At 30.6% G+C, this 18,784-nt stretch overlaps 2 protein-coding genes across 3 annotated transcripts; both read right to left on the bottom strand.

The window, feature by feature from the left end:
- Window positions 1-1,608: 1,608 nt before the first annotated feature.
- On the bottom strand, window positions 1,609-6,093 carry LOC110643046 (serine/threonine-protein kinase BSK6). Of its 2 annotated transcripts, XM_058144120.1 has the most exons (11): window positions 5,713-6,093; window positions 5,402-5,622; window positions 5,152-5,287; window positions 4,909-5,042; window positions 4,715-4,820; window positions 4,338-4,423; window positions 3,579-3,767; window positions 3,220-3,384; window positions 2,587-2,700; window positions 1,814-2,066; window positions 1,609-1,698 (listed from the first exon to the last, which is right to left on the bottom strand). In XM_058144120.1, exons 1-10 carry the CDS (start codon window positions 5,792-5,794, stop codon window positions 1,824-1,826), a joined length of 1,476 nt encoding a protein of 491 aa, XP_058000103.1. In that variant the 5' UTR covers window positions 5,795-6,093; the 3' UTR covers window positions 1,609-1,698; window positions 1,814-1,823. The 2 variants fall into 2 exon arrangements, with proteins under 2 accessions (XP_058000103.1, XP_021650963.1); XM_021795271.2 differs by having other exon boundaries at window positions 1,609-2,066.
- A 7,415-nt stretch (window positions 6,094-13,508) lies between these two features.
- LOC110643045 (phosphatidylinositol:ceramide inositolphosphotransferase 1) lies at window positions 13,509-18,364 on the bottom strand. Its single transcript, XM_058144119.1, has 12 exons — window positions 17,816-18,364; window positions 17,603-17,692; window positions 16,607-16,693; window positions 16,459-16,527; window positions 15,818-15,898; window positions 15,219-15,290; window positions 15,003-15,063; window positions 14,817-14,919; window positions 14,376-14,471; window positions 14,241-14,287; window positions 14,008-14,132; window positions 13,509-13,926 (listed from the first exon to the last, which is right to left on the bottom strand). Exons 1-12 carry the CDS (start codon window positions 17,846-17,848, stop codon window positions 13,843-13,845), a joined length of 948 nt encoding a protein of 315 aa, XP_058000102.1. The 5' UTR covers window positions 17,849-18,364; the 3' UTR covers window positions 13,509-13,842.
- Between the last annotated feature and the right edge of the window lie 420 nt (window positions 18,365-18,784).

Genomic DNA, 18,784 nt, shown 5'->3' with positions numbered 1-18,784 from the left:
TTACTCTTTCTACAAGAGTGTCTATTCATACGATGTCACGGTAATAGATAGGATATTTACCAAAATCATCGTAATTTTACCTGAATCCAATTAATATTTTCAATATTATAATTCATTTTAAATTTAATTAAAATTTACTTTCAATTATCTTTAATTAATAGTTTGCATAAAATATTTTTATATTGATAATTTATATTTTATAAATTTAATAATCCTATAAAATATTATCATTTTCGTGGAATCGAATATTTGATGTCCCCCTGTTCCCATAAGCTTTTTTCCCCCGCAATCCTCCTAGTCTTTTTTTCCCATCAACCAAACCTTCTGGGCACATGCTTGGACGGCTTTTTAAGATTCTTTTGCAATTTTTTAAAAACTCTTAAATAATTAAATAACTTTCTAAATTTTTTTTTAACATCATTTAAAATATACTTTTTTTTTAAATATTAACATTAATTACTTCAATTACTATTGATTAATATATTAAGAAATTAATAAATTAACTACTTTAAAAAAATAAATTATAAATTTAGACTAATGAAAAAAAATTATAAAATTAGAAAAAAAATTGTCATTAATTACTTTTTTTCATTATTAATAATTAATTAAATTTTATAAAATAATAATAATATTAAAAATTTCCTTTGTGTTAATATTAAAAATTCAAAATAATACTTTCTTAGGTAATTCAAACGCGAGTGAGTTCCCAACCTTGGGAAGCCTAGAGGGTAATTGTCGGTCCCTGAAGATTAATATTACCTAACAAAATCAATGAGGTGTATCGATATTGGCGGATGCATAGAAATAAATGAGGAAAAGTTTGATTTAGTTAATTTTTATTTTTTGTTTATATTAATTTAAAATTTTAAATTTAAATTTAATTTAATTTAAAAATTAAAATTTATGTATTAAGTTTTTTGATTTGAATAAAAAATTAGGGAGTTTAATTTTAAAATTAAATTTTTTTATTTTTTAATTTAAATTCAAAAATTAAAAAATTTAATTTCTTTATTTTCTTGATTTCAAGTTAAATTGAACTTAAATTTAAATTTTTTAATTAAATTTAATAAAAAGTTAAAGTTAGATAAATTAAACTTTTTCAATAAACATAGTGATGTAATTGACCTTTACACCTAATTATATATATTTCTATCCCTCATAAATGTAATTATTAAATTCTCTTTTCAATAAAATTTAAAATTAATTGAAAAAAAATATTTAAATTAAAGTTTATTTATTTTTAAAATTTTACTCTTAACATTTTAATAATAAACTTTATTAAATAATATAATTTATATATATTACAGTGCTAAATAATTTTGAGTTAACTGTGTATTTTGATAGTATTAATAATAATAATTATTTGATTTTATTATAATTTTTTTGAGTTTAATTATTTATTATATTTTTTATTTTATATATATATATATATATATATATATATATATATATATATATATATATTTAACATACTGAGCTGAAAAAGAATTAATTAAAAATTCAAAATAATACTTTCTTAAGCAATTCAAACGCTAGTGAGATCCCAACCTCAGGTAATTGTCAGTCCCTGGAGTAGGGCAGCCAAATCAGTGACTGCGTTTCAAGTGCTGCATTCAACAGATTAAGATTCAGCATAAATATTTATCAACACAAACAACAATTCCTGAAGAATCCTCAATGTTGTAGCGTCAAGAAAAACTGAAAATTAGGTGGGAAAACTAATAAGACTACGTACAATAAATAGCCTACACAAAATTATAAAAATAAAATACATTGCAAAAAAAGGGGAAAACGAATGGGAAAAATGAGAAACCTATACACTTTCAGCTTTTGTTCCTTTTGGCTTCTAATTTTGTGCCATCTTTGAGTGTTTCTTGTGCATCCGTCTCCATTCCAAGGCTGAAGAGACAAGCTGCTTGAAGGTATGAGGCAGTGGGCCACTCAGGAGATACCACTTGGGCTTGCATAGCATCCCCAAGAGCTTCTTGTGGCATTTCACTCATTAAGTAAGATAAGCAGCGCCTGGCATGCACAGTTGGCGACACCATGGTTCCCCCATCAATGAACTGCAGAAGACAAAAGGGAAAAACTTAGCTTCTCGCACAAGCCAATATATCGAAGTCTTATTACCATATTATGCAGCTGGAATTGGAAAGTCTCGTAATTTTCCTTTACTTTTTATCTTGAATGTGATGAAAGTTTACCAGGAGACAACTTGCTTCTATTTGCTCACAGAATATAATACTAAATGCATCTAGTTACGACGTCTGATGATCAGTGAGACCTAATTCTTGCATTTCTCCCAAGACAAATAATAGGGGTTTGTTTGGATAGTTGTGCATTTGAAATGAATAAGGATTTAAATTTGTGTTCTAAGTGAAAAATCATAAATTCAACATGATATCAAATTCAAATACTTTATCATTTGAAATCCACATCTATCCAAACTTATTTTTCCACAATTGCAATGGCAATTTAGATGATCAATTATTCTGGATCACCAAGTTTGGCTGCTTGTAGATTATCGAAAAAAATATAAGGCAAAACCCAAAATTTGCTAGGTCAAAGTGAAATGGGAATACTCACTTGCGTGTAGCATTCAATGGCAGTTGCAAAATCCTTAGCTCGAAAAGCAGTATCTCCATGCTTCTTAGAATTCAATGTCTCCTGCATTTGACTGGTCCACATTTGAAAAGAAAGCTGCAAGACGAGAAATAAAAATTCCTTGAAGCAAAGCAACATAATGTCAATCTGGTTGATTGGCTGAAATTCTAAGATTCAGAACCAGCAACATAATGCCCCGGGGTCTCTTTTTCTTGCGGAGGGGGACCAGGGAAAGTTAAAAATCTATGGATACAAAATTAGCTGACAACACACATCCTTCAGCCAATGGTAAACATTTTCTTTAATCAATTATACTATTACAGTTGCAATGGAACTGTGAGGAACTGAGGGCATAATGGCATGCACTCAAGCATTTTGTTTGCCTAAATAGAGCCAGGTGCTGCATCAGTCTAGCCTTATGCTACGTTGTTTCATTCGAGCCATTTTGCCTTGGTTTAGGAAAGTTCAATTCATCCAAATATACCAGCTGCCGGTGCTATTTCCTAGATTGAATTAAAGCACGACAAGACTTTGTTTTAAACAAATTTTCAGTTTTATCAAATCTGGTATATGTCCACATTTTTCACACAGATGAAATAAGTCATTAGGTCAAACCTCATTGGCAATCCCTTCATCATCCTTGTATCCAATCTTCTCCAGGATTTCATGTATAGCTGTAAGATCCATTCTCAAGCATGCCTCACCAAAAGGAGTTAATGACAATTGCTGAGTTGACGGTGCAGCCTCATGTGGGATACCCATCAATACGTAAGATGGAACCTGCTAAAACTTCATTTAATGAGAAATTATAGCCTCTCTCTTTTTCTACAGAAACTATTTTAGCTCAGCTGAAGCAGACCAAATATTACAAAAAGGAAGTCTGCCATTTGTAAAAATGTGTAGCCAAAACATCCAACTCAAAAAGCATTTCCAACTTTAGAAAGTTAATTCAATAACACTATTATTCTATCTACCTCTGCTTCTTTCTGAAGTGACAAAAGTGAAGTAACAAGCGACTTTGCATTTGGCCTCTCACGAGCTTCATATTGTAAACAACGGGAAGCTAATCGCACTAATTCAGTTCCATCATCTTTTGAAAAATGACCCTCCAAAGCAGAATCCATTAACATAAGGAAATTCTTGCCACGAATCAGGTCAAGTGCCTAAAAGCAAGAAACACATTCAAGTAAATTCCCAAGTTTAAAGCGTTTGACGAGTAAAGATCAACGAGAATAATTTAAATCCAGGAGCCAATAACATAAGTTTTGCCAACACTTTCAAACTAGCAAGAAAAGCACCTCTGGAAAATTTCAAATAATAAAAGACCACTATAAGTGAATAAAAAAATCTTGTGAAAATCCCAAAATCACTTCCTGAGAAGAATATAAAAATGTTGATGCCTCCATCCCACATTCTCAATAAACAGATGAGAGTGTTCGAAGATCAACCAATTATAGAAAACATTATTGTGATATTGGCTGCAGAAACAATTTCATGGAAAAATTAAATCAGGCCAATGCGGTTGAAAAGGAATATTTGAAGTGATGGTAAAAAGGCTAAAGATGCTATAAAATTCTTTGGATATTGCAAACCAAAGTCCCAAAGGTGGCATGGTTCAGTGAACTCAGACAGAAGAAGTAACGGTAGATTGCAACTCTATTACAAATGAATATGCAAGATCCTATATTATATTTCGAATTTCAATGCTACCAGCAGCGACTAAAAATACTTACATGGCTTGGAGGAATATGCTTGCCACTCAGAAGATCTAACAAGAGTGTTCCAAAGCTGTACACTACACTCTCTGGGGTCACTCTACCTGCCAAGATGCACATTAAGCTTCCTATTAGCTTTAACTTGAATTTGAAGCGCATGGAATTTGTGATGATGCTGATTTCAACCATATATACGTTCTTCATAATTTGGGATTATTCATACTGATCTAAGCACACGATACAGAGGCTAATAGTTTTCATCTGTTTCCTAGACTCTGACATTGAGAACTAAAAGGTCAAGGTCAGATCAAGATGGGAATGATTTATATGTGAAGATAATATATCAGTATTTAGTTATTCATAAATTTCTGATGCTCTTATAAACAATTTTTTACCGGTTCTCAAGTACTCCGGAGGGGTGAAAGCCAAATTCGTGCTATAACTTTTTCCATCTCGGCTATTCTTCATTAGTCCAAAGCAAGATAGCCTGGGATTACCATCCTGTCAATCTCCAAAACCAATATCATGAGCCAGCAAATACAACAGATCCACCAAAAAGAGAAAGTGAAGGCATACAAGCAAGGTTTACCTGATCAAATAGGACTCTGTAGGCATTAAGATCATGATACAATGCCCTTCCCTTGCTGCTACAGTATTCCAGGGCTTGCGCCAAATAAAGAGCTACCCTCAGCCTCATTGCCCATTTCATAGGTTGGTTCTCCCCTGCATTAATTCAACCAACAACCACCAAATCAAAAACTGTAACCCACGAATTGAATACCAATTCCTTTAAAATAATATTTAAAAAAAAAAAGAAGGAAAAGAAACTCACAGTGAAACAGATGCCTTGCAAGCGTTTCATGGGGCATGAACTCGGCAACAAGCAATCTCTCATCGCCTTCACAGCAACATCCAATCAAATTCGCCAACCGCTCGCTCCTCAAACTCCCTACTGATCTGGCTTCCTCCTAAATCACATTTCTCATTGACCGATTTAGTTAACATTTAATACCCAAAAAAGAAAAAAAAAAAAAACAATTCAACAACCAAACAAAAAGTGGATATAGATATAGCTAACGGACAAGGAATTGGCGAGAATCAGGCCATGCCAGTCTGTTAAATCGCTTAACAGCAATCCATCGGTCATTGTCGAGCTTCCCTTTGTAAACGACGTTGGGTGCTTTTTCACCGTGCTCCGACACAATATTATCCGAAGAGAAACCACTCGTGGCAACTTTCAGTTGCTCAAAGCTGAACTCGGTGAAACTCGGCCATACATTTCGGTCATTTTTGCCTCCACTTTCTGCAATGAAAAAGACACACACAGCTGCTAAATCACCTAACCCAAAATCACAAAAACGACACTGAGCCTTCAAGAAAAAAAGAATCTTACCGAGATCGGTGGATTCGAGGACGGAAGACTTGAGATGAGAGTGGAACCAACAGAGGGAGAATTTGGAGCAGCGGGCTCCCATTGACGGCGATAATTTAGATGAAAAAAAAAAATCAAATAAAATCAAAATACTGATCAGACAATGTGATCAGACAGTCAGCATTGATTCTCCGTCAAATTTTTTAACTTGGTCAAATCAATCTCAACTTGATAGAAGAGAACAGAAGAGGATCCAAAGGCTTCTTCACCTTCTGTTTCTCTCCTCTCTGCGTGTCTCCATAAATGTATATTTTTCTTGAGCTCCTCTACACTGGTTGATGCGTGTACGCTGCAAAAGCTCCTTTTTCTCTGCTTTCTGCTTTTCTTTACAAAAAAAGTGCATAATTTTATGTTATTTTTATAAGTAGGCGGCAAAGAGATGAACATAACGGTCGTATTGTTCTTTTGGGGTGTAAAGCAAAAGCAGTAACGAAAACGATGACGTAGAAATCAAAATCCAGCTGCTTTTGATTTGGTCGGGTTAACTTCAGCTCAACTAAACAGCAATTGAAAGCTGGTATTCCTTTCTCTTTCCTAACCTAATTATTTGGTAACTACTTTTGTTTTCTTATAATAATTAATTAGTATTAACTAAATGCAATAATAAAAAATATATTAAGTATTTATTAAATTTGCTTATATTTAATTTAGCTTGAAAATAATCGTAATCAACTATTAATGGAAGACTAGACTAAGTCATGGGATGCATGTGACCAACAAAAAAAAACATAGAGTTATTTTGTATTTATTGCCTCTTGTCAATATAAAATTTTTATATTTTGTCTTTATTTAATTAAAGTTTTATTTTTATTTTTTTTTATTGTTGGTTGAAAACAAAAACCTGTGACCTATTGGTTGATCTGGCCAAAGTTCGATTTAGAATTTGGATTTGATTAAAATCGAATCGGTTAAATTTAGGCTTGAGATGGTTGAGCTGTTTACAATTTCAAATTAGTTTGGAATTGTTACTCAAGATAAACCTGGTCCAAGGTTGATTCAAAATCAGAATTGAGTAATTCAATTCAAATTTGTTATCAAACCAAAATTTAAAAAAAAAAAACTGTTATGATCAAAATCAGCCTTTAATTGACCAAAATCAAACATGAATCATCCGATTCAATTTGGTTCAAAATCAGAATTTTTATTTTAAAAAATTGACTACTGAATTTGTTTTTTTGGGTAGAAATTGACTATTGAATTTAATTGAACTGAGAGAGACCCTGCAAAGTTCTTATTCCTCCAATTCTTATACCTACAATAGCTGATTCCGGCCTGGATAAGCCGTTGGCCCACCAAGGGCCAGCCTTGAATTAGATTGGACAGAAATTGATGGTTCGATCTGCACTTGGGTTCAAACTCTCCCCTGCACAGACCGAAATCGCTCCTGCGGGGCTCTATTGTTGACCAAATGTGATTTTGGTCATTTTAAAGATTGCGTATTGCAATGGGAGATTGCGTTTTGCTTTATTTTCAAGATTCTTCAAAACGGCATCCGTTTCCAGACGTCTTTTTCCCTGAACATCATATCAATATCCAACTGCATTTACTATATAAAAGGAGGTTAACTTTCTAATCTTGTTCAGAAGTTGTGTTCAAATAAAATCTACCCTTTCACATTCAACAACTATTTTCATTTGTTTAAAAAAAAAAAATGTTTAATATTTAATTGCCATAACCTTTTTAGATGGTATACAATTTCAAAGCAACTTTTCTCTATTTATCTAATTTTTTAAATAAATTGAGACATCTTTTGTCTCGATCAACGAAAGACTAATTCTTTTTAAACATCGGACGTGTAAAGTGAAACTCTCTCCATATTATTAACTCTATCTGTTAAATAGTAAATCAATCTATAAGGTATGATGCACGTTTACGACTACACTAAACTCGCTTGGATATATTTATCCAATTTTAATAAAATAACGTTTTTAAAAAAATATTAAGATATAAATAAGGATTTTTTTTTTCTAGACTAGTCTATCATGAATATAAAATATAAAATATATAGTGAGACTCATCTATTAATTACGTAAGCTTCACGTATTTATATCTTAAGTTTATGATAGATTGAATCTAAGCAAAAATTTACTCGTACTTAATTGCATAAGTAGCCTATTTGTTTTTTATTAGGAGACATGCAATAGCCACTAACTAAACAAATTTATTTTTGAATCTCTTTCAGCAAGACATGAGTGGACCTGAAACAGTAGTAAGTTGGATCTAAAGGGATGGTTGCTGGGATCACATAGACATAGAGATAATGATTGAATAAGGATAAGAAAAACAAAAGAATGGAGGAAATCTAATGCAGAAAGAAAATTTTAATTAATTAGTGTGACAGTTGGAGTCATAATTTGGAACACCCATTTAGGGATCAAGAGGACCCCCCTTTACAGGGGAAAAGAAGAAGCATGTAAAGGGAGAAAGTGGTGGTTATAGTTAGACTTAGACATGCTTCAATTATGATAAAAGTATACATCAATTCATATCAATTGCTACAGTCAATTGCCATCTCTTCTTCTCCTTCTTTATTGACTAACTTTTTATTAGCTTAAATTGCGCCAGCATCACTTTTGGGTCATAGGCATAGACAAGGGTGGAGGAAATTATACCTTATACGATGAGCGTGCATTGGGGCCTAATTGCTATCAATTGCGTACAAAAACACACTTCGAGTGGCCCACATGGGCAACCTCAAACAATTCCCTGGCTGTCATGTGATGCAGCCCACATTGACAGAGGTTGGCAAACCGGTTAAATATTTGTTATTTAAATTTGTTTATATAAGTGATTAATTAAAAATAAAATATATATTTTATATAATAATATTTATAAATTTTGATATATTATATTTTAAATAAATAAAATTTAAATATTTTATAAATTTATTAAATTTTTAAAATATAAATTATTAATAAAAATATTTTTATATAAATTATTAATTAAAATATATATAATTAAATATTTTTAAATATTTTTCAAATAATAACAATCGTATTAACACCCTATTGCCCATTCAATGGATTCTTCAACTACATTACACCAAACATATTCTCATTCCTAATTTTCTATGACCACTTTCAATGTTCATAGGACTTCGAATATGAAATTGTCCTATCTTCCTAATCCTAGGCCAATTACATTTTCCGAAACGGTGGAAATTTAAAAGGTTCATACATTTTTAGGAATGTCACTGTTAAGGATCGTAGCTCCAAGGTTTTTGCTTGTTACCTAATTTTACAGGACAGTTTTTTTTTTCTGAATTATTGCATCTTTTAATTTTTTTTAAAAAATTAATGATTTAATTTGTATATTTTAACTAATTAAATTAAAAATCCTTCCAATTATATTTTAAAAAATAATTTTTTAAATAATTTTAACGGAGTTAAAGACTAAATTTTTAATTTTTAAAAAATTAAGGGATATATATATATATATATATATATATATATATATATATATATATATATATATATTAATTTTAACATAATCCAAGAATAAAAAAATAATTTACCATTGAAAATATTTTTTTAGACTGATGAAAAATTAATTATATGAATCTTTAATTTGACATAATTAAAATAAAGAGAATAAATTATTAATTTTTAAAGATTAAGAAACATATGCATTAATTTTAAAAAGGATAATGTCCAAAAAAAATTCTAAAATTTGAGATTTTTCATACTTTTACCTCAAACTTTTTTCCTTTAAACAAAAATATCCTGAACTTTTAAATTATTTACAATTACACCTTTTTAACAGTGAAAACGTCCAAAAAACCCCAAAATTTTAACCCTTTTTTTTGTAATTGTATTTTAAATTATTTTATTAATAAATATACCTTAAACTTTGAAATTCACTATAATTGAACTCTACCTTTAGTTGCCTTATTAAATGCTAACAATAGTGCTAAGTTAGCATTTCTAATCCCCCAAATTAAAATTAATTAAATGCAATTTATAATGAAATAAACCCTAATAAATTAATTAATGGATCCTATTCTGGGCTGTCAAGGTAGGTCTAGTTGAGTTGTTGAAACGAAATATTGATGGAGAGTGATGTTGAGTTTTCATATCACAGAAGTGAGTGTCGTAGAAGTAATAGCTTGTAGAGATGATGAAGGATAGTTGAGAGAAATATTGTATGCTATGAAGCGATAGGGAAGAAATAAGCACACTGGTTGGTGAATGGGGTAAGAGATTTATGTCGAATGGCTTTGTGATGCGTGGAGGTTAAGGGGAGCTAGTGGTTAAGAAGCGCAGAGGTATAAAATGAACTCATGTGTTCTTGGTAGAAACAATGTCGTTTGCCAAAAATGAATTTTCTTTTTTTTTTCTTTTATTATAAATTAGTTTTAATTCCTATCAAATTGGTTTATTAGAATTGTTAACCTAGTACCTCTTTTAGTATTGAATGGGCAACTACCAGTAAGTTCAATTGTATTGAATTTCAAACATCAAGATATATATGTTAAAAAAAATAAGATATAATTAGGAAAAAACGTAAAATTTTAGTTTTTTTTTGGATATTTAACTATATTGATGTGGCAAAATCCGTAAGAATTAATGGTGAAATAGAAGATAGGATATAATTGCAATAAAGTTAATAATTCAAAGGTATTTTTGTTAAAAAATTAAGTACAATTAAAAAAAATACAAAATTTGAGATTTTTTTAGACATTATCCCATTTCAAGGTAATTAAAAGACCAAAATGGATTTTTTTTTTCCTTGTCTAAGATAAGAATAGATTTTCATTTATTCAGCAAACATACAATTTCACAGGCTTTTGACAAAAAAGGTGTAATAAAAAATATAAAATACAGAAAAAGGGTGAGTTTGAAACTAATTACCAAAAAGGGGTGAATTATGCTGAGTTGGACGAGGTGAGTCCGGGACGCTAACTATAATACTAACTATAATAGCGTTTTTAAGATCTGGACGCTATTCAAAATAGCGCCCAGCACTCCTTACAATAATAAAAAATTATTTAAAAAAAGTTTAAAGGTTGAGCGCTACTTATAGTAGAGTCCAATCTTTTTATTTTATTTTTAATAATTATATTTTATATTTTAAATAAAATATAAATATTATTTTAATAAATAAAATTATAATATATAATATTATATATTATAATATTTTTATTATAAATATTATTTTTTTATTTAAAATTAAATTAAAATTTAATAAAATAAAAAATTAAAATTAAAAATAAATAATTAAAAAAATTTAAGAAAAATTAGACGCTACTTACTTTTTTTAAAATTTTAATTATTTTATTTTATATTTTAAATAAATTAAAAAAATAAAAAATATTAAAAAATTATAATAAAAATATAAAATAAAATAATTAAAAAAATTAGACTATAAGTTACGTCTAATTTGTTTTAAACCTTTTTAATTATTTATTTTTTTAATTTTAAATTTTTATTTTATTAAATTTTAATTTAATTTTAAATTAAAAAGATAATATTTATAATAAAAATATTATAATATATAATATTAAATATTACAATTTTATTTATTAAAATAATATTTTTAATTTATTTAAAATATAAAATAAAATAATTAAAAATTTAAAGAAAAGTTGAATGTAGCATTCAACTTTTCTTAAATTTTTTTAATTATTTATTTTTAATTTTAATTTTTAATTTTATTAAATTTTAATTTAATTTTAAATTAAAAAATAATATTTATAATAAAAATATTATAATATATAATATTACATATTATAATTTTATTTATTAAAATAATATTTTTAATTTATTTAAAATATAAAATAAAATAATTAAAATTTTAAAAAAAAGTTGGACGCTATTTATAGTAGCGTCCAACTTTTTTTAAATTTTTTTAATTATTTATTTTTTAATTTTAATTTTTTATTTTATTAAATTTTAAATTAAAAAATAATATTTATAATAAAAATATTATAATATATAATATTACATATTATAATTTTATTTATTAAAATAATATTTATATTTCATTTAAAATATAAAATAAAATTATTAAAAATTAAAAAAAAAAAATTGGACTCTACTATAAGTAGCGCTCAACCTTTAAATTTTTTTTAATTAATTTTTTATTATTTAAGGAGAGCTGGATGCTATTTTGAATAGCGTCCAGCTCTCCTTTCAAATTTTTGATATGTACGCTATTTTGAATAACGTCCGGACCTTAAAAATACTATTATAATTCACCCTTTTTAATAATTAATTTCAAACTCACTCTTTTTCTATATTTTTTATTTTTTATTACACTTTTTTTTTGTCAAAACCCCGATTTCACCTAAAAAAGTAACAATAACAAACTAAAGCCCTGACCCAGGCTCTATTACAAAGAAAGCCCCTATTGAGCAATAGAATCCCAAGACCCAAAGAATCAGAACCATCGCCTGATACCAGAAGCCCAATAGTTAGAGGTTCTGACTCGCAGAAACTAGACTCGTGCCAGTAGATCATAAGCCTACTGAAGCCTGGCGAGATCACAGATGACACCCCACACAAGTTCGACGTCATGGAGTTTCACCACTGCTTACCAAGAGGACAAACTCAGCAAAGTATTAGATGTGGCATGGTAGAGCTCATCGGCCATATGCCATTAAGGGACAAAGGGCTATAGGTAGCGTAGAAGAAGTCCCTAGAGGTGCCATACCGACGAAATCAAATCCCTAGAATAGAGCCTAACAAATCAAATAGTAGAACCATGGCCATTGCAGGAGAACACTGCGCCGCTGAGTAAGAAATCTAAACCATCACAAGTTGCATTTGGACCCTTAACAATCAACTCCAGACCTGCATACAAACAAACACCAAATCAAAATTATCTATAACTCCGCTCGAAGGAGAAAGGATAAACTCATGCCAGGCTGAGGAAGGAAAGCCGTCCCCCACTTGGAGAGGCATGAAACAGTCGATAGTCTCGGCAAAAGAGAGACCTAATCTCAAAAGGAACAAAACCTAAAAGAGAGGAAAAAAATCAAGAATTATTAAAAAAAGGACCCTTTTGACAAAAATATATGTCCTTTGATTTTGCATCAATCAATACTTTGTAATTTATATTCTCAAATGGACTTTATATTTCAAATTTTTTTTTATTCCACCTTGATGATGTTTAGCAATGAATCTTTATCTTTGCTAAAAGGCTAAGTATATAAATTTACTGTTAAATTTTAAAAATATTTTAATTTTACTTTTTAAAAATTAAATTGTGTTATAAAAAATTTTAAAAGTTTAGAGGGATATAATATTTTATTTTTAAATTTCAAGAATGAAATATTCGGCTTTGTTAAAAAAAAAAAACACATGATGGGTCCACACGATCAAACCAGATTGATTTCCTGGCATTTTTTGTTTGTCAAAGACACGTCATGGCACGTGGCTACTAAGGCTAACAATAATTGTAATTGAACAAAAAAGAAAGCATGCGCAGGGCGAAAGATAAGCACCAACGCCAAGCATGTGATGTAAGGCCGCATCCATATCTTAAATGGAAACTTTGTCATTATTGTTAATTACTGAGATGTTCTACACTGTCTCTTTTAGCAATATTAATTAAAATGACCTGCCTTCTTCAAAAAGCAACAAAATACAACAATTCCAAGCCCATGCCTGTACACCACCACTGATTCTGAACAGTATTTGGGATATTAATTTGAAATTTTTTGGATATCCCTTCATTTAATTACTAAATTGGATTTTCCATTACTGGTGTTCAATCTACTGAGAAGAAAAGAATGGATAACAATTGTAGCTGGATGATTAATGGGAATAGCCTTCGGCTTCACCATGTTAAATAGTAAGCAAAGTGAATCAAAGTTTCAACAGCATCGCATGCTCAGGAGAATGGGAGATTCAAGATTTTGTAGATTCCATGATACATGCTGATGCTGATGATATATTGTTTTAGCCATTACAAAGCAAGAGGACTGCTAAATGTTCGTACGTGCTACCCTTATTTCCATTTTCTCTACATGAATACAAATCAAATTTACCACCAGTCATGGAACAGATGCCCACCTCACATAAGGGTTCTTAAAGATATAAAAAGCAGTCCTTGCAGCACTTACGAGTTACGCCATACAGTTTCCGTCGTCTACACACCATTCATTCCATTAGCATCAGCAATGACTCCATTAGCATCTTCCAGAATCTTGCCATTTACTTGGGTTCTCTGCCTCTGGACAATATAGCAAATGACAATCAACACCTCATATTTGTAGGAAAAACTGTTTCTCGTAAAAGTTCAACTTCACCATACCCGATCAGGGTCTACTGAGTTCCCATTCAAAAGCTTGTGATTCTCTTCTTTGTTCTTGATGTCTCTGTCCTTGGTACTCAATGGTAACAACAAAGAGGCAGCTCCACTAGTCCGATCAGGTAGTTCTGCACTTGACAACTTCAAAGTTAATTTTATAAATCAAATGCTGAATAAAGCAGAAAAGAAAAAAAGGAAATTAATAATAGAAAAATAAAAAGTCTACTCATACTCACCTGGTAATTTCTTGCTTATAAAGAATACCACTAAATTAACAGTATACCTGCAGAAGCATCCATATACAACCATATTAAAAATCTGAACATGTCTTCACATGGAACAATAATTGAATGGATGAATATCCCACATACCATGCAACAACAACATCAACTGTATAATGTTTGCGGGATGCTATAATTAATAGGCTCTGAACCACAGCAATCAACCAACCTAACTGCTTTATAAACCTGCAAAGACAACTTGAAATTTGTCAATCTAGTAAAAAGGCATTTGATCGATTTGTGAAATGCAACGTAAAAAGAAAAAGAGAAAGGGGCAAATTTGAGAAAACACTAGAGAACCAGACTGATATAACACCAAGAGCCAACACATATCCAACCAATGTATTTACTTTCTGCAGGACTGAACCTACATAATGTTCTGAAATCTTGCATATTGCCACCACAAAAGTTTTATTTAAAAAAGGGTACCATTCTGATATTTTTCATATTTGGCCTTTATTAACTCAAGAAATCACAACATTTTCTTTTCATTTATTTTGGAGTAACAACATGATTAAAGCCATACTTTACCTTTGTGTACCATACTTCTGAAATGTGAGAACAAAAACGAGGGTAAATATCATGTGTGATGAAAAAATCAAATCACCACAGCCAAATACTATACCCCGAGGAACTGCAGATTCAACAAATCAAATTAGCACAGGAAATTCTTGACAAATAACAAAGAAAGGACTACAGTAAAACACAGGGACTGACAATTAATTAAGAGTACTTCAAGCACACTCTCTGGTTGTGGCAACCTAGCAAGTCTGGAGCCCTGTAAAATGCAGAAGAGATGGATACCTAATTATAACTTATTTTTTGAAGTTTGAAATTCTTATATGCAGAACAAATAAAATAAATTTAAACCAAAGAAGCCTATGAGAGCTAGTAATATCTTAGATGTATAAAGCCAATCCGGCTGTCCTGTACCTCACGGCAATGATAATTTGGACCTGGGAGCTGAGTAGAATAGAATGTAATTATCCGAAGAAATTGAGAAGCCTGAAGCAGAAGCCAGATAAACTGTTAGAACAGCAATGGCAATAGATTGAATAACAATATATCCTCCAACAGGATCTATAAACCAATATGGTTGACTGATTTATCAAACCAAGAAACTGCAAAAGGATTTCACACAAAATTTGGATTCTAATTGGTCTAATACAGTTAACTGAACTAGCACCCAAATCAATAGATACCTACATTGCACAGGACTGGATACTAAACTGTTTCTATTTGTAATTCTCAATACATCTTATTCCCGAATAGCATTGAGGAATTTCAAATAATAACCACTGACTATTATTCAGTTTGGAATTTCAAACTGATTCTTTGATTAATTCTCTTGTTGTGGAGAGGAGAAAAAGTTCTAGTGCAGTTCAAAATTTGTTTTCTAGAATAAAAAGAGGAAGCGGGGAGGGGGGGGGGGGGGTGTGGGGGGTTGTGGTGGGTGGTGGTGTGGATGTTCGTCCTGTTTTTCAGCCATAAGTTAACAATTGCAGAACACTAATAAATACATCATTACTTACAACTAAAAATGCAAGAACCCTGCACCAAATCAGAACTGTGTAGATCTTTTTGCTCTTGCAGATGAAAGGGTGGAAAGTCCACTGCAACATGATATACCGTGTTAGGAAAAGTAGGATACTTAATACATTTTCCTTTTTTTTGGTCTAAGGAAAAATAGCAATTTGCAGAATCCAGTTAGATATGGCAAAACCTAAAGCAGAAGATATTTGCAAGTATGTAAATTTGTACACTGCGCCTATAAAAGGAGAATGAACAATTATTTAATCAAACTCCAGGATTGATTCATCAATCTCAATTTTTCAAAAGGACAGCAAAGATAAAATTATTAAGGCCTTTTATGATCAAGTTCTAGTTCAATTCAAACAGCAGTCTCACACTTGAAGTTTATTTCAAGCTGCACTTGGTTGTGTTTACCTTATAACTACATAATTCATGAAATAGCAGCACATGCAAATTTCGCTTGTATTTGATTTAAAATTAAGAATCCTCAAATTTCAGCAATCCTTATGACAGAGATGGTCAAAATATAGCCAATCAGAAACATCTCCTTTCAAACAGCAAAGCCAGAGAGAGAGAGAGAGAGAGAGAGGATTTGACAAATATAAAAGGAATAAGGACTACAACATAAGAAGAACCTCACCAGCACAAATGATAGAAAGAGACAGGTGAACACTGTCTCACTGATATAGCCTTTATCTTGTCCAAGCTCCTAAAATTACATCAAGGTTAGAAAAGAGAATGATTCCTACAATAGGAAGTAAGCAAAAACGCTATTAACAGACACAAACCGGAAGGAGAAAGAACCCTGCATCCTGCAATGTTGGCCCTGGCCGATGTAGATAATGAACTCCTCGGGCAGCCAAACCATGTATATACTGAAGTCAAGTAACATAAATTGGAAACATTAGACATGCATAACAAAGTGAATAAAAGGGAAGGATATTAAAGTAAAGAAGCAGCGCAAAAGAACAAAGCATTACCATATAAAAAAGTGAATGTGCAAGAATGACATCAAAAGAAAAACAAATGACGGAATATCTTGTTGAAAACAAAATAAAAACAATAAGGGCAAATCTAAGGACTTGGGATTTCCGGATATGCATAGAAATTATTAATTGTTACAATTTTCATGCAGTGGAAGACATAGCCAAAAACGAAAAAAGTTTTGAACATCTTACCATGGAAAAACTTATGAATTACAATTGTTGGCACACTATACACATCCCTAAATTATGCAAATGCAAACACCAAAGACATTGCAGGCACACAAAACATATTAATATAAATATACCAAGAAGTTACCCTCCTCCAAAACCTCACCCAAAAAAAAAAAAAAAAGCAGTAAGAAAAAAAGAAAGGAAAAGAAACACAAAAATGACGTTCAACCAGGACCAATTTAATAGTTAAGTTGAGAACACCCATATGAACTGACAGGTACTTTATCTTTAGCTAAAAGCGTAAGTTTTCTCACAAAATCAGAACATGTAGAGGGCAGACAGCGACTATAACCTTCTACCAGATGCTACACTTTATCATTAAAACTTAAAGCAAGTTGCATTGCTTACCCTGGAAGTAGAATCAAGCTAACTTATAATGGAGGTAACAATCCAACTTGACCAAGGAATTCCAGCAGTAAGCACAATCAAAAGTTTATATTTTTGGTTGAATTCGAGACCCAACAAAGTCGGGAACAGAAAAAGGAATTCAATCACTTTACATTTGTAGATAGAAAACAGAATAACATAATGATACTGTAGTAATAATTTATCAGAAGTAAAGGAAACCTGAAAAATTAGACAAGCAAGAATGAATTTCCAATTTTCGAAAAGTAGGTTGATCTCTGTGGTAGTCTCTGCACAAATTCTCTTCCAAAGCTTCACATCAGAAGATAAAACTATGTTAATATAAAGTCAAGACCCAAAATTACAAATTCATCGTAGGGTAAAACCCAATTAGTTTAGAACTCGAAAAAGGAGAAGAAGAGAAATGAAGATAACCTTCGAAGCCTCTCGACCAATGTAAATCGTCATATTGTAGTGCTTGTTGTTGTTGGGTAACCACCAGTTCCATAGTACTTCACACCACAACTGTTGATGTCAACATCACCATTTCTCAGAAAACATTCATACAATCAGTCCAAAAGTTGCAAATAATTTCCCTCTTTGATTCTAAAATTTGAAACCCAGCAAAAAAAAAAAAACCCCCCAAGAAACAGAAGCGATCAAAAGGGTATCGAAAAGGGAGATCAAGTAAAAAGCCTACGGATCAGGGATGGAGAAAGAAGGGCCCAAATGGGAAGAGAATAACGCGTGAATTGGATACGAATTTGAAAAGAAGAAGAGAGAAAAGTCGCTTTGGCTGATTGTGAATCGGCAGATTAGTATTATGCTAAGAATCGCGAAATGAAAAGAAAAGGGGACCGATTTTTATTCAAGCCAAAGAAAGAACCAAACAAAGATGGAAGCTGCCCTTCTCTTCTCGTCTCCCTACACTAGACGGAGACCCTTTCCCATGTTAAGTTTCCGTGCTAAATTACAAGCTAAGTGAGAGAAAGATTAATTAAATAATTAAGCGAGCTGTTGAAACGTGCTTTTAACAATTAATTAATTATGCCATGTTTGCCAACAAGGCCATGAGGTAAAAAAGCGCATTTCGAAACGTCGTTTTAGATGATTTTAAAAATAATATTTTAAAAAAATTATTTTATTATTTTAAAATTCTTATTATTAGAATTTATTAAATTTAATATTTTTAATTAATATATTTAAAAAACTATTTTTTAATAAAAATTTTAACAATAATATCATACAAATCATTAATGCATAAAACAACAATTAGTAACTTTATTATACTCTATAATACTTTGAAATTTTGAGAAAATATAAAATCAAATTTTTTTTTTTGCTTGGAGTTAATAATAGTTTAATATTTGATAAAAAGTTTTCAAATTTTTAACTTATTAAGTT

The sequence above is a fragment of the Hevea brasiliensis genome, chromosome 3 (genome assembly GCF_030052815.1).
Source record: "Hevea brasiliensis isolate MT/VB/25A 57/8 chromosome 3, ASM3005281v1, whole genome shotgun sequence".
In the NCBI taxonomy this organism is placed as follows: domain Eukaryota; kingdom Viridiplantae; phylum Streptophyta; class Magnoliopsida; order Malpighiales; family Euphorbiaceae; genus Hevea; species Hevea brasiliensis.
This window is presented reverse-complemented; position numbering and strand designations above follow the sequence as displayed.